At 36.3% G+C, this 26327-nt stretch overlaps 2 protein-coding genes across 2 annotated transcripts in view; one reads left to right on the top strand and one right to left on the bottom strand.

Moving 5' to 3' along the window:
* Window positions 1-16347, bottom strand: part of LOC129767107 (uncharacterized) — a 77869-nt gene extending 61522 nt beyond the window's left edge. Inside the window, exons 1-2 of the mRNA XM_055767727.1 lie at window positions 16055-16347; window positions 7192-7314 (exon numbers count right to left, since the gene is read on the bottom strand). Of these exons, the coding sequence (XP_055623702.1) occupies window positions 7192-7314; window positions 16055-16347 (416 nt within the window). The remainder of the gene's footprint in view (window positions 1-7191; window positions 7315-16054) is intronic.
* Window positions 1-26327, top strand: part of LOC129764363 (bifunctional heparan sulfate N-deacetylase/N-sulfotransferase) — a 503807-nt gene that overhangs the window by 248574 nt on the left and 228906 nt on the right. The window contains exon 2 of the mRNA XM_055763357.1: window positions 23271-23321. The gene's annotated coding sequence lies outside the window, so the exon portion shown is untranslated. The remainder of the gene's footprint in view (window positions 1-23270; window positions 23322-26327) is intronic.

Raw genomic sequence — 26327 nt, 5'->3', positions numbered from 1 at the left:
GCCTAATTTGGTTTTATTTGCTTGATTAATTTCCCAGTTATGTAGAAATTTGTGTTTCATTTGTATGGCAAACCCCCCCCCCCCCCCCCCCCCCCTTAACCACTATAGAAACATGTATTGCATCCTAAAACCTTCACATGCAAAATTTTATTTCGTTTGCTTGAACCACCCCGTCCCCGGGGTTCTCGTTCTCGTTCTCGTTCTCGTTTTCGTTTTCGTTTTCGTTTTCGTTTTCGTTTTCGTTTTCGTTTTCGTTTTCGTTTTCGTTTTCGTTTTCGTTTTCGTTTTCGTTTTCGTTTTCGTTTTCGTTTTCGTTTTCGTTTTCGTTTTCGTTTTCGTTTTCGTTTTCGTTTTCGTTTTCGTTTTCGTTTTCGTTTTCGTTTTCGTTTTCGTTTTCGTTTTCGTTTTCGTTTTCGTTTTCGTTTTCGTTTTCGTTTTCGTTTTCGTTTTCGTTTTCGTTTTCGTTTTCGTTTTCGTTTTCGTTTTCGTTTTCGTTTTCGTTTTCGTTTTCGTTTTCGTTTTCGTTTTCGTTTTCGTTTTCGTTTTCGTTTTCGTTTTCGTTTTCGTTTTCGTTTTCGTTTTCGTTTTCGTTTTCGTTTTCGTTTTCGTTTTCGTTTTCGTTTTCGTTTTCGTTTTCGTTTTCGTTTTCGTTTTCGTTTTCGTTTTCGTTTTCGTTTTCGTTTTCGTTTTCGTTTTCGTTTTCGTTTTCGTTTTCGTTTTCGTTTTCGTTTTCGTTTTCGTTTTCGTTTTCGTTTTCGTTTTCGTTTTCGTTTTCGTTTTCGTTTTCGTTTTCGTTTTCGTTTTCGTTTTCGTTTTCGTTTTCGTTTTCGTTTTCGTTTTCGTTTTCGTTTTCGTTTTCGTTTTCGTTTTCGTTTTCGTTTTCGTTTTCGTTTTCGTTTTCGTTTTCGTTTTCGTTTTCGTTTTCGTTTTCGTTTTCGTTTTCGTTTTCGTTTTCGTTTTCGTTTTCGTTTTCGTTTTCGTTTTCGTTTTCGTTTTCGTTTTCGTTTTCGTTTTCGTTTTCGTTTTCGTTTTCGTTTTCGTTTTCGTTTTCGTTTTCGTTTTCGTTTTCGTTTTCGTTTTCGTTTTCGTTTTCGTTTTCGTTTTCGTTTTCGTTTTCGTTTTCGTTTTCGTTTTCGTTTTCGTTTTCGTTTTCGTTTTCGTTTTCGTTTTCGTTTTCGTTTTCGTTTTCGTTTGTGCATGTTGTATTCTTCGTCCTATAGAGATGGAAGATGGAAGTATAATACATTCTTTACTATGCGTTACGAACGGCCATGAGAATGGCCGATCTGATTTGAGTCGCCTATTTATCGTTGCATTTGTCTCCACCCAAACTAGATTGATAGAATTTAGATAGAGTATTCATATTAAAAACACAATTTTGGATGGAACAAAGTTCGCCGGCTCCATATAACTGAGGGTGTATATAATTTCCGACCAATTCAGGGTAGATTAGCTGCAAAAAACAGGGTCGGCTCAGGATCACCATTTATGAAAGTGTCGTGTCGATGAGTAGTATACATTTCGAGTAATTGTCGAAATACCAATTTCGAAAAGTAAATCATCTATAAATAGAGCACTTTTCAATCACCTTCCAGTCGAAAGGACATCGAGCTACAAAAACAAAATTCCAATGAAAATCAATTCCATCTAGTGTGATGACGACTATATCCATGCGTAAACAATAGAATCTCGGAATCGAACTCCCAAAGTCCAAAAGGTAAAATCGGAAGCCATTTACACTTCCGTGGCAGATTTACGACTAGACAAGTCGTGCACTGGAGAACATGTTAGATTTTATTCTCTGCTATCCAACCAATTTCCCTGTCCATTGGACGGGGCAAGGACTCCACTCTGGGCGTATGGGAAATGGAAATGTCCAATCTTCACGCTCAAGCTCATAAATAAGAATCCCACTTCGACACAAATCTGTTTTCCCCTCCCCTTCCGGCACCTCTCGTGACCATCCGTTTCCGGAACTGCTGTGTGCAAAGATACCAACCGATCGAAAAACAGTCTGTTTACTTCCTGAAGTGTGTAGGTTCCTGTTTCGGAGGACGGAAATTCTGTAAATGTGTCGATGGTATTGAGGAGGATAAGTGGAGCAATACTCAAAGCTCTGAATCCCATCATATCAGAACAAGCCATCTTGAACACAAGCGGCAAGAAACGGCGTGGGAGGGTCAAACGAGATTCGATCAGGGCGAAAAAAAGTGAATTGAAAGTGTCATCTTCCATCGTAGTGTAATGCTGCCAGGGAACCATTGTGTCCCTTTTTCGGGAATGGCGATGACCGTCTCCGAAATCCAGACGACGGGGGAACGAGATTCCGATCGGTTGCGAGCAAATGCGCTCCCCAGTTGGGAAGGTTTCCCACGGCCGATGCGAACGGTCGGGCAGAAAATTGCATCGGTGAGCTTGATTTATTCACTGCTATTTTCCGCTCGATTTTCGCCCAGATTTAACACCTTATTTTACGACTCTCGGAGTGCACAAAAAAAGACGGTGTGCAAGCCCTCCTCTCCTGTCGTGACAGGAGCGCATTAAGCCGAAGGATGTATCGCGCACATGAATAGGGTGAATAGGTAGGAAGATAGTAGAAGATAATGCAATTTTAATATTAAAATAGAACGTTTTTGTGCTCTGGAGGCGGTGTGAAGGAGGGTGATTTAGTACGTAAATAAATTGTACCGTTTAATGGAACCGTAATGGAATTATTTCAGACTACAAGAATACGTAGGATGGTTGTATAATTAAATTTTAAAATTGAAATGTAAGCAATAGGTACAGTACAAATCTTAAATCAGACATCTGGATTTCGTTATTCGAAGTCTTTCTCAAGGCTAAATATCCAATGGACGAATTTCATGCCGAAGCCGTATCAGAGGTTGGCAACACCAATCCAGATTGCAGTGAAACTTTGCGGGTATTAAAACATTAAGCATTTAGGCAACTTTGCATAGTCAAAGTCTTAAAAAAAATTTGAAGGCTTTTTGAAAAGGGCCTAAGTTTTTTCTTAAATTTTTGAATAAATTTCCAGCTCAACTCTCAGTCAGAAAACACCTTTCTCACATGAAAAACAATAAATTTGCCCAGATTCTCTCAGGAAGTGATAGACGATCATATTTGATGAAAAAATCCTTCAACACATATGTTCGAATTTCAACAATGGTATAGAACATTTTTTGTTTCGAACTCTGTTGCTTCAAACTGGCTCTGCATTAAAAAGAACGCTACGTAAGACTATTTTGTTGCTTTCATTTGAAAGATGAAAGAAAATTGAGTATATGATATAGTAGTGGAACATTAGTGGATTCTAATAACATTTAGGAAGTAAAAATCCTCAAAGTTGATAATATTTAATGTGTTTTTATTAATTTTATTCTAAAAGTTTACATTAAACTTGATTGTTTCTATCAATTAAATTGAAGCTCTCTAACAGTTCTACAGTTTGTTGCTTGACACCCAACTTCTTAATTCGGCTGCCATATCGATATAAACAATTCCTGGTGAAAATTCAAGCAAAATCTTCGAAAATCTCGATTTTTACGCCATTGTACATGTAATAGCCACTTAAATTTCCGTTTAACGTTGAAAGGTTACATTTTTTCTTGAAATAAGCCATATTTGAATTACAAAAAATATATATTTTTTCAAACTATATATAATAGAAACCAAAATTGTATATAATTGAATCACATATAATCGAGTCTGTATTCCCTTACCAATTTCTGTTTCTTATAAAAATCCCATTCTCCCTCTAACAAATTACTTTCTCTTACTTACGAATTCTTTTCTCTCATTTACAAATTCCTTACATTCCTTAGAATTTTTTTCTTTTTCTTAAAAGCTTATTTCTCTTTCTAACAAATTCTTCTTTTCGCTCTCCTAGAAATCATTTCTCTTTCTTAGAAATTCCTTTTTCTCTCTAAAAAATTTCACTTCTCTTTCTAACGAATTTCTCTTCTCTTACAAATTCCATTCTCTTTAACAAATTACTTTCTCTTTTTTACAAATTCAATACTCTCTCTTACAAATCCCTGTCTTTCTCTTATAAAATCATTTCTCTTTCTAACAAATTTCACAAATTTCTATTCTCTTACAAATTTCTGTTTGTCTTACAAATTCTTTTCTCTCTCTAACGAATTACTTTCTCTTTCTTACAAATTCCTTTCTCTCTTACAAATTCGTTTCTTTCTCTTACAATTTTTTTCTCTTTCTTCAAACTCCTTTCTCTCTTCAACAAATTCCTCTTCTCTCTCCTAGAAATTCATTTTTCTTGTTTTACAATTTTTTTTCTCTTACAAATTCCTTTTTCTCTAACAAATTACTTTCTCTTCTTTACAAACTCCTTTCTCTCTCTCTCACAAATTTCGTTCTTTCTCTTGCAAATTCATTTGTCTTTCTTACAAATCCCTTTCTTTCTCATACAAATTCCTGCCTTTCTCTTATAAATTAGTTAGTAAGAGTTTTTTAGAGAGAGAAGAGGGATTTTTTAGTGAGTGAGAAAATTATTATTTGTTAGTGTTTGGATTTGTTAGTGAGACAAAAGCGATTTGTTAGTGAGAGAAAAGGGATTTATTAGTGAGAGAAAGGGGATTCGTTAGTGAGAAAAAAGGATTTGTTAGTAAGAGAAAAAAGATTTGTTAATGGAAGGAAAGGGATTTGTTAGTGAGAGAAAAGGGATTTATTAGTGAGAGAAAGGGGATTCGTTAGTGAGAAAAAAGGATTTGTTAGTAAGAGAAAAAAGATTTGTTAATGGAAGGAAAGGGATTTGTTAGTGAGAGAAAAGGGTTTTGCTAGTGAGCGAAAAGTTAGTGAGGGAAAATGAAAGAGAGAAAAGGAAATAGAAAAAAGGGAAGAGTGAAAAGGAAAGAGAGAAAAGGAAAGAGAGAGAAGGAGAGTGAGACAAGGAAGAGAGAGAAGAGAGAGAGAGGAAAGAGAGGAGAGACAGGTGAGAGAGGAGAGAGAGGAGAGAGAGGAGAAAGCGGAGAAAAGGGAAAATTGAATTTAAAATAAATTGTGAAAATTCGTCAATATGACTTATTTTATACACAACAATTCCATGAAATGTGGTTAGAGCGGAAAAGCTTCAAGATGGTTATCATAATAAAAATGTCGAAGTGAAAAGAGAAGTGCTTAAAAATGTTCGTAGCTCTGGACAAGGTGAATCCTGCTTTCTGCAAGGGTAAAATAAACGGCAGAATATATAAGAAGTCACGTTTCTCGAATTTTTCTTTACTTTTCCTATTTTTCTGGCCAATTTTTGTTTCGGCTCCGATGTATTTGGAGCAAAACGACTACCAGATAGTGTAACACTTACACGTATGCTTAACGTTTTGCAAGGCATCATACTATTTTAGACGCTCTCGCCGCCACCATCGACTGGTTGTTCGCTGGATAATTGCCAAATCCTATTGAAAATAATTTGTCTGTAACTGATGTAGCCTTCAAAAATTACGTCTGTGTCAGGGAATCACCATGCAGTCCGATCAAATGTATGCTCTCACAGCTTGCTTGTGTCGTTAGTGGCGATTGAATTATGCTACCTGAGTTTCGTACTCATTTTATTATTCATTCTTTACTGTACTTTACTGGAAAGATTTCCAATCACTTAGCAGCAAACGGAGGTATTTAAGCAAATTTGCTAAGAATAATACTGAAATGTACTCCAAATGCCTACGTATAGTGAAAAAAAAAATTTATGGTTTTCGAGGTGTCGATATATTCCGTCAAATATATACCGGGAATTTGTAATTTTTAATCTTGCCGCTGATCATTTTTCATGATTTAGAGTTGGTACTACTGTCAGTTGTGTATTCGGGCGTTTGAGTTCGTTTTGAACAACTCAATAATCAATAGAAAAATGTAGTTGAAGAATCAGTAAAATAGGTTTGACCATCGAGTCGTTGAACAGATTCATATTTTACTGTATGGTTTTCGGTCGAACCTTTCTAGGTTATGTTTAACGATTGATTCCAATCAGTTCTTGCTGCGGGCAAATTTTGCATTCCAAATGGTTTGAGTTACAATATTTCCTGGAATCATTTAATCTCTGTTATTCGCTTTGAGCTGTACTAGAGATAACTATAAATGTATAGATTAGGATTGGGCAATCTTGGATCGATATTTAGAAGATCGATTTTTCAATTTCGATTTTCGATTTTTTTTTTTGTTCGATTGTTTGTACTCGAAATAAATAGAGAAAGGATACCGAAAAAAGAATAATTAGTTCGATTTATTTACTGATTTATATGGATTTTGTTTCATTTTCTGAGCCGCAAAAACTAAGCAAAAAAAACCTTACTATATTATCTCAAAACCAGAAATTAGAATGTCGTACATTGTTCTGTGCTGGCTTTCCACGAAACAATGGCTTTGAAAAATCGTTGAATGTTTGTTACTCCGATTCGATCAATACGGATTCGATATTTTTATTCCTTACACTGAAACTAAACTCATAAAGTTTAAAATGTTAGATCTGTCTTTGTTAAATTAAATAAAGTAAAATTGGTCATATGAAGATGAAAAAAAAATCATTTTCGGAACCCACCATCTTATAGAGGAGGTTTTCGAGACAATCGGTAATAACTGCAGACGAAAAAAAAGTTTTGAAGGCCTATTTCAGAGGAATCTTATTTCATTTGAGCGACGTAAAGATAAAGCAAAAAAGTCAAATATGGCCATTACTGTAATAATGACAGTGAAATAAAAAAATATGAGACATTTTATGGTAGCAGATGTTTGCTAGTAAGTATCGTGTCGATACATAACTCACCGGACAAGCTCTAAAAAGGTAATGCATACCCAATGTTATATTACAGAACTCGATTTACTGAGACAATAAACAACACCGAAAAAGATTTGCTAAGTGTGCGTCTTCCACAGAAACATATAATATGATCCTTACCTAAGGTTTCAAACCGAGGGAAAAACGGGCCTTTTTTGATCACACATAAGCACAGGCGAAATCCCACGAATCCTAATTGACTTCCTAACACGCTTTGCTCTCTGCCTGAAAGCACTTGTCCGGGCCATAACTTTCCTTCGGACCGCCGCCGCCACCGAAATCTTGATGTTGTTCTTTTTTATGTTTATTACATCACCTCCGTTTGCTTCCACAACGAAGAAAAAAACAACAACAAGAAAGAAGAAAAACGCGCTCCTTATTTATTGTTCTCTGAAATAACTCACCAATTTTCCGGCTTATTAATATAGCAAGGCGCGCGTTGACATTCATTCCAGGCGCCCTGGAAAAGTTCGCTCTGCTGTTGCTGTTGTGCAACCGCCGCCCGCCTCTCTCCCGTAAAGGCACTTCTTTGTGCAACAGGGACAGCGGGGACAAAAAAATCGGATTTGGCCTTCCGAATCCGATCTTCTCGGGAAGGAAGTTTTTTTGTGCTCGCCTCGTGTGAAACACACAAAAAAGAAAAATGTCCTATTAATTTAGCGATGATATAAAGCAATTTCCGTTATATTTCGACGGTCGCTACGCACCGAGGATAACCGCGTTCGAACGTGTGATGGGGGTATAAAGCGGCAAGGACGAGAGGAAGAACTCAGGTGGCGCAGGAGGCGGTGGGCCAAAAAATAAAGGAGAGAATAAAAAACCGACCGAGCCATTACTTTTTCTTCGCCGGAAGCAAGAAGGAAAATTTATTGCTTCATTACTTTTCCGTCGATTTGCCGCGGGAGGGCTCCTCACCACTCGCCACTTTGTGGGGACATTTTGCGAAATATTTTTCGATAGCGGCAATGGCGGGAATGGCGCGCAACAAGATAAGAGCGGCAGCAATGGATTACCGGCGGCCATCTTCTACCGGGTTGAACCCACACGAATCGGTTGAAGTATAGCGCACATTTTTCACCTCCTGTATGTGGAGGGTTTTTTTTCGGTTCCCTCAAGGTATAAACATGTTGGGAAGGCAATGACAAATCAAAGGGATGTAAGCAAAATACCAATTTTGTTCCGAATCACTTATATTAGGAAAATTCTCGACGAATAAAAAATTTACCTCTTGAATTTTATTAATACTTCCCAGCTCTCAGTTATGGTAACACCTCTGAAAATTTTAAACTTTTCGCACTCAGCTCTGGATGTTTCAACTTTTCCCAGCAGAGGAAACGAAACAATTCCGAAAACGTTTACTAGCTTCCGGCCGAACGAACGTCTTGGAACGGACTATTCTCCCCTGCCACAGAGCGCACTATCCCCGGGGGGGGGATTGCAGGAAACTTAATTTTATGATTTTCACATTGTTTCTCGATTCGAAATATTCAAAATGAAACGCCGAGTGGAAGCGATAAGGGTGCGAAACCTCTTGGCGTAATCTTCCTCCCTGGAACGTGTTTCGGTGGTGGTGTGTATGAGGGTTTTGTGAGGGCACACCCGGAAGGAGAAAATCAAGTGGATGTATAAGTCAAGTTTTCTCTATCGTGTCCGCACAAAGGTTCTGTTCGTTTTGCCCCGCATGGTTCTTGTAACCTTCTGGGCAAGGATGTTGAATAGACAGGCGCCGGCAACGGGAAGAACCTTAATTTCCTTCTTATTTTACCTCGATCGTTGGTTTATCTCCGCTCTCCGGTCCGTAGGTCATGTCGTGTGGTGGGGTGTGTCGTGGACTGGAAATCATAAAATATACCACCCTCCGCACATCTACTCCCGCATTTCTCTTCCGGCGAAGTTCGGAATGTTGGCGGAAAATAACATCGTACTACACGTTCAACAAAGCTGACGTTTTTACAAGTGGTGCGCTATTTGGTCGAAACAATTCGCGAACCAAATAGGGTAGCGCACAAGTGTATGCCACCCCCCAATATACAGTTGGTTGGAATTTAATGGCGTTCAATTATGTTGTTCCCGTCGTTTATTGCCTTCTCTTGTTGAACATATAACATCGTAATCAAGTGAGCTTTCTCCTCGCTGTTAATGTCCTCAGCCTCGTTCATGTTTATACCACAAAATCTCGCTTATACTTCCTTTCCTTCACGTGATTAGTTCTATTCTCACTCAACAAAGCTAAAAAGAATCGCGCCTGCTTACCAACATCACAAATGAAAAAAAATCAACAATAATCTGACATTTCACGTAACGTTCAATGACGCACCACTAATTTTCAAAAGTAGTTTGATGTGGTTACTATTGGGTAGTACACCTATCCCTCGGTTTACACTGAAGATAGGTTCCCAATAAAACCGTGTAGAATGAAATCTCCGATTTTGCTATGTAAAACCGTGTAAAACGAAATAAACTTTCAATATATGCTCAATTTAATTATTCATTTAAGTGAAACAATTATAAACATCTAATTATGGAATTTATAATAAATTGTAGATACAAATAAAACAAAGAATTCTTCAAGAAACCGAATTATAATAAGTTTATTCGCTATCACCACTTTTAGAAACTACCAGTCTATTTATTCTGATTAGTATAAAGTCGTTCAACAGCCGACGAATTCGGGAAGATCAAAGATTCGACTTCAGACTTAGTGATAAAAGATTCAGTTAACAGCTGCGTTGATTTGTTTTGCTTTATTTATCATTAAATTTATTAAAGAGATTTTCAGCCGAAAGCCGAAGATATAACTTTCCTTTACTTTTCATTTTTGTAGATATTCCTGGCGTTCTAAGAGTTTGGAAAGTTGACACAAATTACACATCAAGACTCCAAAAATGCTAGTAAATCAATAATTCTGGAACATAAAATCGCAAAACTATGATCCTATTTTACTTGCTTTCATATGAACTACATATATAAAGGGTGTGTCACATCAAATTGCATCACGGAAAAAACGCTGTAGAAATTCGCCCAGTAAACCGATCTATTTGAAAATTTTAGACAGTAAAATAAAAACTATTAAACAACTTTTGGCATTTTCTTTTTATTCATACTTCGAGCTCAAGCCCGTATGCTCGCACCTTCCTCTTTACCCCGTCCATAAGGTTCTGTACAACGTCAGGTTGTAGTTTTTTTTGAACAGAAATCCATTTTCTCTTGAAGTCCGCCTCCGATTTGACAACTTTTGGGTTCTTCCGGAGGGCCTGCTTCATAATCGCCCAATATTTCTCTATTGGGCGAAGCTCCGGCGCGTTGGGCGGGTTCATTTCCTTTGGCACGAAGGTGACCCCGTTGGCTTCGTACCACTCCAACACGTCGTATGAATAGTGGCACGAAGCGAGATCCGGCCAGAAGATGGTCGGGCCCTCGTGCTGCTTCAATAGTGGTAGTAAGCGCTTCTGTAGGCACTCCTTAAGGTAAACCTGCCCGTTTACCGTGCCGGTCATCACGAAGGGGGCGCTCCGCTTTCCGCAAGAGTAGATCGCTTGCCGCACCATGTACTTTTTGGCAAACTTGGATAGTTTCTGCTTGCGAATCTCCTCCGGAACGCTGAATTTGTCCTCTGCGGAGAAGAACAACAGGCCCGGCAGCTGACGAAAGTCCGCTTTGACGTAGGTTTCGTCGTCCATTACCAGGCAATGCGGCTTCGTCAGCATTTCGGTGTACAGCTTCCGGGCTCGCGTCTTCCCCACCATGTTTTGCCTTTCGTCGCGGTTAGGAGCCTTCTGAACCTTGTATGTACGCAGGCCCTCCCGCTGCTTGGTCCGCTGGACGAATGAACTTGACAAATTCAGCTTATTGGCGACATCCCGGAGCGAACTTCTCGGATCACGTCTAAACTGCTTAACTACGCGCTTGTGATCTTTTTCACTGACGGAGCATCCATTTTTGCCGTTCTTCACCTTCCGGTCGATGGTTAGGTTCTCGAAGTATCGTTTTAGTACTCTGCTGACCGTGGATTGGACGATTCCCAGCATCTTACCGTAGTCCCGATGTGACAACTTCGGATTCTCGAAATGAGTGCACAGGATGAATTCACGATGCTCTTTTTCGTTCGACAACATTTTTCCAAATTTACGAAAAATTTACAGTGAAGCATGGCCAACGTGATCTATACACTCTTATCTGATTATAAGCGAAAGCTAAAGATATAATTCCTAAAAATTAAATTTCTACAGTGTTTTTTCCGTGATGCAATTTGATGTGACACATCCTTTACTCTAGTTTGTATTCAAATTTATTCCTATGTCTATTTTAGGTATATGTGATCTTTTAAAAAAATTTTAGAGTGTTTTCCGCGGTACAAAAAAAAATATTTATATTTTCAGGCATTTCGAAATTCAAAAAATAAATATTACTTTGAGACCCAGCTTCACCCTTATTTTTATTTAAATGCGTTGGTATAATTTGGTTTTTCCACACTTAGCGTAATTTTTTCCAGAATTTTTAAGAGGATTGCTTGAAAAAACATTTTTTTTTTGCCTTTGAACATTTTAAATTTATTTTGAATTTAGAGACCCATTTATATTTATTAATTTTTTTTTATATGTCTAAATTTTGTCGGTATATTTAGAGCATTGCGCTGAACAAAGATTTTTTTTCTCATATCTTAAAATATATGAGATTATCTTTAGATTGGATTTAGATGGTTTATCAAATTATAGAGCAGTACGGTAGAGCTCTGCGAGAAAAAATAAAGTACTTGTGGAAAGATCATTCGGATTAAAACACTTAAAAAAATCCAAATTATTATTTTTTTTTATTTTAATCTTACAAAAATTACAAATTTTTATTTTAATCTTACAATCTAACAATATAATAATCGATTTCAAGAAAATAAAAATAATAATGTAGACGATGAAGAAAATTATTTTTGTGCCTAGCAATGCTCCTAAAAAATCAGGAAAAAATTACGCCACATGTAGAAAAGAAGACACATACAAACGCATTTAAATAACAATTGGAGCAGGAGTGGGTCTCAAAGTTACATATTTTTTTATTAAAAATTTCGAAATACTAGAAAATATATAAAATTTGTTTGTACCGCGTATTTAATTCTTTTTTATTAGGTTTTTTTTATGAAAAAAAAAGTTTGAAGATATTTATCGATACATCTTAGTAAGTTGTTCTTTCAGATTTTTTTCTTATTTTTATCTCAAAGCTATTGAGAATGGCGTGAAAAAAAAATGTAAAGGTGCGTTTATCACCATAGATCCTATGGTGTAGCATATAAAAAATCAAATATATGGTACTACTGTGAAATTTTTTTATTTAGTACCCTGTACAATATTTTTCATACAGCTGGTGATTTGGTTTGGGGGCACTTCTTATTACCTTACCCAGCCAGACCATTTGGCAATATAAAAAAATATTTTTCCTTACCGCACAACAATGAGAAAAGTAGTACTGAATCTCTAAATCCCAAACTAATTTTTTTTCAAAATTTCAATAGTTTTTCAGTACTAAAACTTTTGATAAAAAAAAATGTTTTGATAATTTTTCTTGATACACCGTAGAAAGATGCACATTCAGTATTTTTTTCAAATTTTTATCTCGATGTTTTTGAGGTTGGCTTGAAATAAACGAAAAAGTACGTTTTTCACTATAGATCCTATGTCAAACCACATAGGGATTCAAACAAACCACCAAAATTTCTTATTTGATATCCTATACAATATTTGTCATACAGCTGGCAATTTGGTTTGGAGGCACTATTTACTCCCTTACCCGGCCACAGTCTTCCGAAAAACACTTACACATGTCCACGCGATTTGTTTTTGTTTGAACTCAAACATAATCATCGCCAGTGTTGGATGTCTATCCCAAACACGAACAATAATACACAAACATAAACAAACACGATGTTTTTAATTCAAGAACATTATGGAGGCGATCTGGCGTAGTGGTAACATCCATGCCTTTCACGCTAAAGGTCACGAGTTCAATTCTCACTCCCGACATTCTTCCAAAAATGGAAGTAAAAAGTGACGAACCAGCCAAATGAGTTGAAAATCACTATAATACAGATAAAAAAAAAAAAAAAAATTCAAGAACATCATGTACAAACATACCACCCGATGTCGCAGTATTCATTGCTTTCGTTTCGTTTCTTTTCATGCACGGAAAGAAATTGTTCATTCAAAAACATTTCTTCGTAGAATAGTTTTTCACAGAAATGAACTTGAAATTTAGTTCGCATTACAAAAATTGCATGAACTATGAGTTCATGCACATTTGCAATTCTGATTAAATAATCCTTGGTTTCGTGCAAAGAAAACATTCTCTGAATAGAAAGATGCTTTCTATGAGATTTTTTTTGCGTGCATGTTGCCAATTGAAGTCTGGAGGACCGACTGCACAGCGGACGACGTCGTACAAATGCTGGCCAAATAAATGAATAAATACCCAAAAATTAGTTTTAGATACATGTTTTCAGGAAAGTTTACGGATATTCTTGATATTTTTGATATTTTTTCTAACTCCATTTTTTTCTGCTTATGTTCTTCATTATTTTTCCTCTTAGCTCTTTCATTTTTTTTCTAATATCTAATATCTAATAATCTTTGCATTTTTGGTGGATGTGTGTTGCTCTCTGTATGTTTGCCATTTTCAATTCCTATGTTTGGGTCTCATTACCATCAATATCAATAATGCTTCCAAAAAATCTAATAAAAGAATGACTATGATACATAGTCACATGTGTAACCGACCAGCTTTATACACCATTTTTCCATGCCAACTCGTCTGGCCGTTGGCAGCACTCAGATAGCAGTGAAACGTTGTAACTGTAAACACTTTAAACAACTTTGCATATTCGAAATATTTAAATAAGAATAAGACTACTGTTTGGAAAGGACCAACAAAATTTACTTGATTTTTTACAAAAAATTATATCTCTAAAACTATCATATCTACAAATTTCTGATCAAAGGATGAAATGTAGGAAATTGTTTAAATTTTAGAAAAATATAGAAAAATACCAACATTTTCTTCAAAACAAATTTTGTTGAATAAAATATTATTGAAAAACTAAAATTCATTTTTCTCGCATACGTTTTTTTTAATGCTCAAAAGAATTATATGAATAGCTCTTAGAATTTCCAACAATTCATCTATTCATCGGAAGATGGGCACTTTTTCAGGGAAAAATTTTTTGCTAACAACATGTTTTTCATGTTTTCTTCAAAAAAAATACAACTAATCCTAATTTTGTTTAAAGTCAAGGTAGCGATATAGTTTACTTCACAAAGTTTTAGATCTCATTAAAATATGAACTTTCGTCGAAGACGTCAATTTTTTATCATTTGTAGTTTCTGGAATATAAAGCATTTTTGTATGGAGATGATATCCGAAGTGATAGATAAATGAATTTAAAAAAATAACTTTCTAGTCAAACGGTATCATTGCGATCGTGTCCTTTACATAGTCCTCTATAACTTACGGCTAATAGGATGATAAGTGTGGTAAAATTAAAATCTGAATAGTGATGTAGGCATGTAGAAAATAATGCAAGATTTGCAACTCGACCAAGATGTTTGCATCAATTGATTGAAAATATTATGTTGGGGAAAAAGTTATTCATTATGGTCTCGGTAGCCGGCTTTGGTGATCAATATCGATCATACAATTTTTTCACTAAAAAAATATCTTGCTGTTTTTTGAAAGAGAAAATTCGGTACATTTTACATTTTTTCTTCTATAAAGGCGAAAATGCAAGCCAGGCCGTTGAAATTGTGAATGGTGCTTATGGTGCCGATACTGCAATAATAAAATACGAGCAATTTAATTTATTTAATTTTTTTTTTATTTTTTTTAAATTTTTTCTCTATTTTTCTACTCAACTGTCATCAAATGGACTGTTCGAAGCTAGCAAACGACCAGAAACGTCCAGAATTGGCCAACAGAAGAGGCGTTGCGTTCCATCAGGACAACGCAAGGCCACACAATTCCGAGTCCGTACCGGGCACCAAGCGATTACCACCTTTTTCTCGCATTGCAAAATTTCCAGAGTGATAAGATAAGTGATGGGATCAAGAGAAGATTGTAAAAATCTATTGCTAGTGCCAACAAGGACTAATACTTCTATGATAGATACATTATTGAGCTTCTTTCAGAATGGCAACAAATTTTACAACAAAACGGTGCATATTTGATCCAAACCGGACAACCCGAAAAAAATATAGTTTTGAATTTCATCCAAAAATGATGGATTACTTTTTCCCTAACCTAAAACAATATGGTTTTTTCAAATATGACTTTCGCGTGAATAATCCGGTCGGAAAATGAATTAGTTGATTGGAAAGATCTACTCGATGCAATTTTTGGCGATCCTGGAAGTTATCTTTGCCAGAGACAAAATAGGATCAGATTTTTTCGAAACGTTTAACAATGGTGGCCCTAAACCGACTCCCTTTTTTTTGTGGCGAATTTATTCCCAATCGGTAAGAAATGAGGTACACCCCAAAAAAATCCCAAACGATATCAATCAGAGATTGAACCAAGACCGGCTGGGTTGTAAGGCTGTTCCATACAACCACTGGTGTTGTCATACCAACACACGAGAATATAACACCATATTATGAAATGAAATTGGATCTACTTTTACGCTACTTCTACACGGAAAGTGTTTTCTGAGAGTAAAACAGAGAGAGAGAGAGCATTTTAACGTGAAATTTTTGATGCGTGATTTTTTGCAAAGTGTCTCTTATTTTGCTCTTAGATAGTCTTCACCATTTGTTTGTCTTTCGGTATTCTTATAACTTTTTGGTGTAGTCTTTTTATAAACTCCATAAACCCACGAGCTTAAAAAACCCGTCTATTTTCTAATTACGTTTGTAAGTGGCTTCTCACTGAAGTTCAGCTTGCTGCGGTAAAAACTTGAACCTACTAAACATGTTTTATGTAAATCGTATTCATATCATTCGACTTAGAGTACAGTTTTTATGTCAAGTTTTCACGTCAAGACGTGTAAGATGCATGTAAAATCTGAACTTAGTCTGACAAATTTATCGGATACATAAAATTGAATTATCTAGATAATGGTTGCTATAATCAAGCGATTGAATATTTGTCATTGTTACGAAACAATTTATACAAAGTGCATATTAAACGTAGACAGAACGCATTTAGAACACCACCCTCAAACTAAGCCCACGTTCCCTGCCTTGAAACGTCGCAGTTCTTTATCGCCCCGGAAGTAGCAGAAAAAAGTTATACCTTCCCAACAGGAAACCGGCCAGCACACGATTCGGGTAATTGGAAAAGTTTGAGCACCCATTCGGACCCTGTCTTGGCCTGTGGAAAGTGGTCCAGGCCAGTTTCGCGCAACCCAGCCTGAACGTGTCCGTGTCCCTTCTGGGAGTCTCAACCAACCAACCAACCGAGCGCAATAATAGTGTTTCGGGGTTTGTGTTGCTGTAGCTGTTGTTATTTCTGGCCAGATCATAACTCGAACTTTCGCACCAACCGAACCGTTTTATGGGGGATACCAGCAGCAGCCAGCCGTCCATCCGTCCATCCGTCCGTCCGTTCGTCGTCCGTCGAAAGGAAATATTGTGAATGGAAATTTTCCGAAAAGCAGAATTAAATAAACTGCCAGTTGTGGTGGAATGGTTCCGTTTTTTTTTTGCTATTGGACGTCGGGCGTTTAATAGTTCACCGGTGCTTCTAATAATCGCAAAAGGAGAATGTTTTGGAATATGTGAAAGTTTGTCTACCTGTGTGTTTTTTCGGGAGCCGCTTTTGGCTTTGGCCCGCGTACTGCAGCAGGGCACGAGAAGTGAATAAAACTTTTATTTGCCGTTCGCGGTTTATTTTTTGGACAGCGTATAGCTATTTAGGGCGTGGCGTAGAGAGGGAGTTCTGTGGAGGGCAAATTGGGCGAACAAACTTTGCTATTAGGCAAACAATTTGTGTATGATGGTGCGAAATGTTACATTACACGATTATTCGCTTAGTTTATCATCACAGGACTGTGAACAAATTAAATGGTTTTTTTGAGAAATCGATTTTCGTTCTCTGAGACAATGTTCATGTCTTGTTGGTTTCAATTTTTCACATTCCCTTCATCAGAACGTCGATTTTTTATCCACCACCCGATTCATCATTCCCAACTAATGAACTATAAATATACACACAACTCCCACCCCCCACCACCCCCTTCAAGCGCTTCAGGTTCCGTTGTGTCCTTTGCCCTTTTTTCTGGCGTCCTAGCGCGAATACCCACTCGACCCCGGGCATGAAGGCACGTCTTTTATCCTTCCGATAAATCCTTTGCTTTCACAACGGCAGGGAACCGAATCGGAAACACATTTATGACCCTGCACCCTGCACACTATTTATGGAGACAAGCTTGCGAATAAGTATTATGTACGCGAAAAGCCCCGAAGCTCTGCTACCCTTCTGTCGTCTTGTAGATAAGCATCACAGGAAGATTTGCGACGGCACTAAACGCTTCATATCGATAATTGAATGAATATATCAATTTTCGTTTGTACTGCGAGCAAGTTCACAGTATCTAACTCGGCATTCTCCGGTATTTTCTAAATTTATGTACCCTGTTTTGAAGCAGATGCTTAGTTCGGTATCGCAAACGCGAACTATTTGTTACGTGTGCCCGAAATTCGGTTCACCCGTGCCAAAGAATGGCTTATCCCGAGTATTGCTTCCATCGATTTGTACACTGTAAGCTAAGCTGGCCAAAGTTCCTGAACTGCGAAGCAAATTTTGTGTTTGCAAATTTGCCACAGTGTATCATTTCCACCTCGGGCCAAAATCAATCTCTTTCTTTCGCTATCGCTCCCCGAGGGTCTTGTTATACGCTCCGATAAGACGCGCTCTTTGTCCTTTCGACTCCCAAGTTTCTCCGCTTTTTGGCTCGCTTTCAAACCGCCCACCTCCTCCCCCCTTCTATCTTCTGCTATCGAATGACTGATGCAAAGAAAACCATCCCGAAACCGGTTGAAAATCCCAGCGCAATCTCAACGGATCAATAAGCTTGTCGTCTCCCCCAACGGTCTTTGCTGGCTCCTACACTTTGATGTAACACTACCCCCTCCTGATGCTTCCTTCCCCATTCTACTAGTGGCGAATCGTGATACAAGAAGAAGGAGGAGGATACGAACGTTTATCGTCACTCGGAGCCATTGTAGTTATAGAGCGCGCGCGTACAAGCAGAAGGAGGATACCCCCTTAATGGATCGGATGGCAAAAATCGTGGTTCCGTTGGGTGAACCGGGTGAACGGGACAGAGACGTGAAAGATGAACCTAATTATTCTCCTAGAAGCGCTGGCTAACGCTGTGTTCAAAGTCGTTGGAGCGCGCGTGTGTGTGTGTTTGTGCTCGGGAGCAGGGGTTTCTTTCTTCTTCTTTTCAACAATGCTGGCGCGAAACTATTGTTTGAGCGAGAACTGGATTACGAGGAAGCTTGCTTTCTTTGTACGATGATCGCACAACACCCTAGACGTGGCGGAGTAGGGGAGGGGAGGGGAGATCAATGAAGTGGAATCAATCGTTGGAAGCGGATAAATGATTGTGATATGAAAATATTCAATACATATTTCCCAATCGTTTCGAGCTAATTGCATAGCGGAACGAGTGCTGATTCATCGTTTAAGATAGTTGTTCGGCCCACGAATACACATAAAAACGGTGGTTCTGAGCGCAACCCTCTTCAACTTCCAGATCTAACGGAAGAAACATGAACCTTTCAAAAATTATGAACACTACAACGAAACAAGAATCAGAGAACTAGATGAAACAAATGAAAAAGACAAAACGAATATATCAGATAAGACAAATGAAAATAGTACAAATAGAACAGATATACAGGTAAAAAGATGAGCATATAAACCGATAGAATAGATGTAATAAATAACACAAATAAAACAGATGAAACATAAAATATCAAAAAATAAAATCAGATAGATGGAATAACACAAATAAAACAGGAAAATAGTCCAACCAGATAAAACTAATACAGGTCGGACTCGATTATATGTGATTCGATTATATACAATTTTGGACTCGGAATTTTGGACAGTTTGGAATTTTATTTTTATTTTTCAAATATGACTTATTTCAAGAAGAAATGTAACCTTCCAACGTTAAGGTAAAATTTAAGTAGATATTACATGTACAGTGAGGTAAAAATCGTGATTTTTGAAGATTTTGCTTGAATTTTCCACCAGGAATTGTAATTGTCGATATCGATTCAATATAATTTTTTAGGATAAAATTAATAATAACACATTAAAATTATTAACTTTTAAGTTTTTCACTTCCAAAATGTTATTAAAATCCACTAATTTAGATGTTCCATTACTATATCCTGTACTAAATTATCTCATCTTTCAAATGAAAGCAGTACTTTTAATGTAGATCCAGATTGAGGCAACAGATTCGGAAACAAAAAAAATCTATAACTCTGTCATTGCTGAAATCGAACATAGAACATAGATACATAGATAAAATAGAGAAATACACAAACAAACGGATAAAAAAGCATAAACAAATAAATCAGATAGATGAGATAACACATACAAAACAGGTGAAATAGCCGAATCAGATATAACTAAATAGATAAGCAGGTAAAAAGATAAGCAGATAAATAGATAAAACGAATAATACAGATATAACAGACAAAACAAATGAAATAGATAAAACAGACGAAATAGATAATATGAATGACACAAATAACTAAAATAAAACGGATAAAACATAAAAAAAATCAGATAGATGAAATAACATAGATGAAACAGGTGAAATTGTCAAGGATAATGGAAGAACAGAAGGAAAACTCTTACGCCTAAATGGCTACTGTGTAAATGTGTACCATGTGTAATGGTATAAGAAGGGAATACTCTAACGCCGAAAAATGGTAACTGTGTAATGTGCTAATTATAGATATGATAAACATGTGACATATACACGATTAAAATTCGGCTCTGTTACAGCTAAAATGCTAATGAGCCTAAAATAAACAAAAGGGATAAAAAAGAAATAAAACTAATAAAATCGATAAAACAGAAGAAACAAAAAAACAGATAAACAACTAAAAAATTAAAACAGTTAAAACGGATACAATGAATAAAAAGATAAAACAGATAAAACAGATTGAATAGATAGAACAGATGAACCAGATAGATCAAATAAGACAAATAATACAGATGTACGGAAAACTATCACCGTCTCGACATTGTTTATCTAGGATTCAATCTCATGGAAGGTAGGTCCGCAGACATGGTGAGACGTGTTTTATGATCGATTCGTCTCATGGCATCCTATGAGTAAACCAAGACGGGTACATATTACGAATTGGCAGACAAACAGATGAAAGATAAACGAGAGGCAGTCGGTCCTAAAAGTTATCAAAAACCCCAAACAAAATAGATTAAACAGATAAAGTACATCAAACGATATGAAAGATGAAACAAATAAAACAAATCCTACAGATGAAACGGATAAAACAGAACCTGATAAAACTGATAAAACTAATAATACAAATAAAATAAATAAAACCAATAAAACAAGCACAAAACAGATACAACAGTTTGAGTAGATTAGACAGACAAAACGGATAAAAAAGATACAACAGATCAAACAGATGAAACAGATAGAGCTAATGAAACAGACAAAATACATAGAAAAAGATAAAACAGATGGACCAAATAAAACGGAGTAAACGCGATTGGATTGTTTTAAAAAAGGAATACTTTGTTATTCACTATCTCACTGGTGCAGCACTGTAAGCGCTCGCCTTCTATCGTCATGAAATGTTTACCTAACCTAAAATACTCTTACCTAAAAAATACTCGCTTGAGCTTCCTGGGGTAAGGCTTCATTTGATTCAAAGCAAATAAAAGTAGACGAAACACTGAACAATGTTAGTAGGATGGAAGCGAGCTGACTAGCTGAATAGAGCGCTGACGTTTGGATCCCAGTGAAAATAATTTGCCGTAATATTTCTTTTAAGGGAATTTTAAACGATAGTAGAAATATTGAATAATAAAAGCATAAAGTTTAGAGATTATACTGGAAAAATATATTGACAAAAATAGATTAGACACATAGTGAAGCAAGTTCAATAAGTTACACTAGACGAACAAGCTAAATAAATGAAACAAGTATAACAAGTCAGAAAAATCAAACAAGATTACCAAGTTAAACAAGTTAAGCAATTTTGAAATTAAAAACGCAGTCCTACATCAAATCAGATTAACAGATTGACCCGTCAAACAAAAAAAAACAAAAGAGTTAAACAAGCTAAACAATTGAAATAGGTTAGACAAGTTAGACAAAGTAGACAAGTTAAACAAGCTAAAAAACAAGCTAAACAAGTTAGATAATTTAGGCAAGATAAGTTAGATAGATAAGTTAGAGGAGTTAGACGATTTAGACAGGATAGACAAATTAGACAATGTGGTCAGACGAATTAGGCAAATTAGATCAGTTAGACAAGTTCGACGAGTTCAACAAGTTAAACGAGTTTAACAGTTTAACAGAGTTATACAAGTTAGAGAAATTAGAAACGTTAGAAAAGCTAGACCTGCTAGGCAAGCTAAACAAGTTAAACAAATTGAATAAGTTGAACAACTTGAAAACAAATTAAACACGCTAAACAGGTTGTACAAGTTAGACAATTTATACGTGTTAGACAAGTTAGATGAGTTAGACAAGTTACACAAGTTAGACAAGTGGAAACCTCGTATATATTTTTGGCCATTGAAAAATTTCAGACCGATTTTCTAGCACAAGACATACAAACGAATCACAAATTTCGACATTACTCAAGAATTATTCAAGCAAATGCAACCAAATTAGGCATCTGGATCTTTTAGGGTGCAATAAATGTTTCTATGGTGGTAAGACACTCCACCCCCTTCTCTAAGGGGGGGAAGGGGGGTGGGGGCTGCCATACAAATGAAACACAAATTTCTGCATTACTTGAGAATGAATCAAGAAAATGAAACTAAATTTGGCATGTGGAGGTTTTAGGAGGCACGAAACGTTTCTATGGTGAATAGACACTCCACCCCCTCTCTAAGGGGAGAAGAGGGAAGGGGTCTGTCTTTATTCTATCATATTTTCTGTGTCATCCATTTATTCCATGTAACGGAGAAACATATTATTTGCATGTGGTTAAAAAATCTTGAACGAGAATTGTGTCTGAAAATAATCTGATATTATAATGATGAGTTTTGGTAGAAGTACTAGGAATTTTATAGTAAAAGGTAAATTCAACGGGGTCGATTAGAAGATCAATCAATGAACAGTTCTGCGATTGGACTCATGAACTTGCGCTTAGTAAGAAAACGTGAATGTTTGAAGGTATTGATAATAAAAAACAAATTTTGGGCGGGACGAAGTTTGCCGGGTCAGCTAGTCTTATATATAAAACCAAAGATTCTGTTCGTACGTATAACAATTGTAAAATTTGAGTTGTCTTCATTTCGTCTCCACCCGGATTAGAATGATGTAATAAGTTAGAGAATGTTGAAGAAAAATGGTAGAATTTGAACAAATCGATTACGCATATGCTCTGCAGTTGCGTCCGAAGAACAGTAAGAAAAAATAAATTAAGGCGGGCCAAAATTTGCCGGGTCTGTTAGTATTTTTATAAATTAGATCATGTCCAATGTTTTATTGAAATCATGAGAGAAAAAACCATAAAAATCAAAAGACAGTACTGATTTCTGCTGTATCACGCAACGAAGTATTTAGACATCTTCAATTAGACGATTCATATTGTTGCCTTAAAGTGGCCATTTGAGATAGAGTTTATCATTTATCCTAGAAAATTGATGAATTAAACCAAAAAAATCAGTTCTGCTATTCAAAATAGTTTAGAATATTGAAAATATTAAAAAAAATTCAAAATCAGAATAAGAGCAGAAAAAACGGTTGTATTACGTTTATCCGAATATCATTCATTGAGGTGACGGAAGTGAGTTATGACTATGATTTTTGTCAAATTACCTGATAATGAATTGGACTAATGAAATACAATGTAACATACATACGAAGCTCAATGGAAAACATTTGTATGCTGTGTTCAGATTTAAACATAAAAAAATTTAAAACATAAATGGCTTGTCCATGTCAATAGAATTGTCAAGAAAACAAATTGTAATATTTTATAGAATTGCATTCTTTCTTTAAGCATGAGCACCTGAGAGAATACGTTCGTTCTTTGTAAAATTATAGAGGCTTTAAACTCTAAGAGTTCATTCGCCTCTAGAAAGAGAACACGTTTATCTGTTTTGTATTAGTATTTAAGCTGGAAATTTGGTGATTGAGAGTGGGAGTGAGAGTGAGAGTGAGAATACATGAACCGTATAATTTAATTACAGTTTGCTCGGCAGTCAATGACATAATATTCAATATTTATGAAAACATTTTACTCATTGTCATTTCCGTTTTTTTTTTCTCCAGGTAAACCTTATTCAAGAGCACCAAATTGATTTCACACTACGATCGAAACAGGTATGTTCCAAATAGCACATTTCATTCACAACAGCAATCTCGCGACTACTAATTATATTGCCTAAAACGGTGTTGTAAACCAACACTCGATTGAATTGTTATAGCGCGGTCCCCTGAATTTTCAGTAACCTTAGGCTATTAGCGCAATGTCACAATAATGGATAGATTTAATTAAATTTTCCTGTCTGCCCGGCAGTTTTCCGCGTGGTCTCATTATGCCGTTCTTTTGCAATACACTTTGATGTTTTGTCGAGGCACGCAAACAGCATCCATGGGAACCATTGGAACGATAGAATACAATGTTTATCGCTGTTCATTTAGAGTATTTGTAGCGAGCGAATGAACCTATCTGGTATTTTTCGAATTGCAGTGGCGCTTTTCCGGGAATTTTCACGCCTATCGATATAACCGTTCCATTCATTCCTTCAATTTATTTCGATTCAGTCCAACCCCTGTTTCTGTTGCTGACTGCATAACTGTACCCTAGCCCTAAATGGTGCCATCCATCGATGGTTCCGAACAACTCTACTGCACGAATACCACGAATACGGATCAGCCCCTCGCTGGTAACGTCTGATTTGTGACCAGAGCTCGAAAAATGATTAACGATCTCAATCGCAGATGTGCAGCCAGCCTGTTATTCGCGGGGCGGGCGACCCCCGTCTTGTCGGGTGTCGTGTTTTACACCACTGCTCCGTGTAACTCCTCCCACCGCCTCTCTTTCCCCCGTCTACGGAGGGGCTATTCTGAAATTCGAATATGGACATTTTTTTCGCGCAAGAGAAGATATCCCTGATCCCATGGTCGTCCACTTGTTGGCTGTGTGAACCGATGTCAAAGGGAAATTTATTGCATTGAAGTCCCGATCGGACGGTCGGAGTACTGTGTGCGACGAATTGAATTTTAACTTATAACAGAATAATTGATCTGTTGGTGGATTTATATTCGCAAATTACCATCTTTATATTACTGAGCTTTGGGTATTTTCCTCTATCCTTAGACGGGTGTACTATATGCAAAAAGTCACTCTAGGACTAGTAAAGTCAATTCGTCGTTCAAAAAGTTTTGAGTTCTGCAAAAGCTGCTTATATGCTCGTATGTTTTGGTATTCGAGAAAAATGCTTCCAAACCGAGAGTAAAACAAACTTTTCTACGTTTCACACTTCCCGAGCATGGTCGAGACGAGAACGTTTCCGTTTTCTTATTCCGTGAAGCTGATAATAGCCCGGGTGATAGTGAGCCCCAGTGGACATGACATTTATTTTCCGAAAACTTTTTTCATCTTGCACTCTGAACGTTGTTATTGATTGCGAACGAGGAAAAGAAGAAGAAGAAGACCCATCGAACGCATCATTGATCAATAAAACTTTTCTTCTCGATGTGTGTGTGTGTGGGAATCTTCCGATCTGATGGCCACACGACGCTACTATCGAATTACGGAGGAAGCGTATCGCAAAATGGGGATAATTTTTGCAGACATTCGGCAAATACAAATCGAACCACTGATGCAACAAATATAACGACAGAGACTATTCGGAAATGATCTAATAATTTTTTTTTCCATCGTCGTTTGGTTTCGGTTTTACTTCCGTGTTTTCTTACCAAGTTTATCTCACTTTTCTTCGACTTTGAAGGGAAAACCCATCCCATTCTTCTGCCTTCGTTCTCTTCTACAATTAATCAATTGCCTAATGCTAAATCAGAAAATACGTCACGTTTTCATGATAAAATGTTCACGTTAATGACTATTTTTGTTCCAACCGTATTCTGATTATTGGAATCTACAATCAATCGCTACCGAAATTCTCCAAGATTTGTTCGATATGTTATTTGTCTGGTGGAGAGCGCTTATGTATTTTTGCACTACATGCACACATTGTTGTTTTGTTTATGCATTGCCATTAAGCGATTATGCGATTTTAATGTTTTTTCAATAGAAATTTAGATACAGGACGGACTCGACGGACTCCGATTTCTTTTCACTGTATATAATCGAGTAAAAGAAGTTTTTTTTACTTGTTTTTATACATATATTTTTTGCTTTTTGAATATAAAAAGTCATAAAATACCTTTCTCATATAAACAATCCGAATACCTCCAGGAGATGATAGAAAATCGAATTTGATGAAAAAACGTTCTACGCATAAGTTCGAATTTCAACGGGTTTTGTTTAACTTTGACTGGTTCTAATCCAAAAATTACGCTACGTAGGACAGTTCTGTTGCTTTCATTTGAAAGATGAAAGAATTTTATACTGGATACAGTTGTGAAACTTTCAAATTAGTGGATTAAAGTATCATTTCAGAAATGACTTAAACTTAAAAGTAGTAGTAGTAGTGATCCTTAATTTTATACAAAAAAAAACATAATAAACTTGAATGTTTTCATTAGCCAAATTAAGCTCCCTAACCGCTCTACAATTCTTTCTGTGACAGTCAACTTCTATCTTTTTGAAAACCGCTACAATATCTTTTTAAACAATTCCTGGTGAATCTACAAGTAGAAACTACCAAAATCAAGATTTTTACTTCACTGTACACATAATAGCCAATTAACTTTCAGTTTAACGTTGACATATTTTATTCTCTGTATATACACCCATACCTCGCTTTACGGCCGAGATACGTTCCACGAAATTTGGCCACAAAGCGAAAGGCTGTATAAGGATTCAATTATTCTAATAAAAATTCAATCAGATCGGGTTCCAAATTTGTTAAATATGTAACATGGTTTATAATTCAAAATGCATTTTATCTTTTTACTTTTATTTCATTTGAATCAAAACTTAAATTCATTCAAATTTATTTCATTTGAATCAAAAATATATACACAACATAAACCTAAAACATACAATACATACAACATACATACTTAAAAACCAACAATAATCTATAAACAAAAATGAAAAATCTTCATGTTACGTGGAATCTGTGGATATATACATACCTAATATTTTGTTGTTGCTTCAGTTTATTTTTTTTCACTTCTGTACAAAAGTGATTTTTG

Source organism: Toxorhynchites rutilus, chromosome 2 (genome assembly GCF_029784135.1).
Source record: "Toxorhynchites rutilus septentrionalis strain SRP chromosome 2, ASM2978413v1, whole genome shotgun sequence".
NCBI lineage: Eukaryota > Metazoa > Arthropoda > Insecta > Diptera > Culicidae > Toxorhynchites > Toxorhynchites rutilus.
The sequence above is the reverse complement of the archived record's forward strand: the minus strand, read 5'-3'. Positions and strand labels throughout refer to the sequence as shown.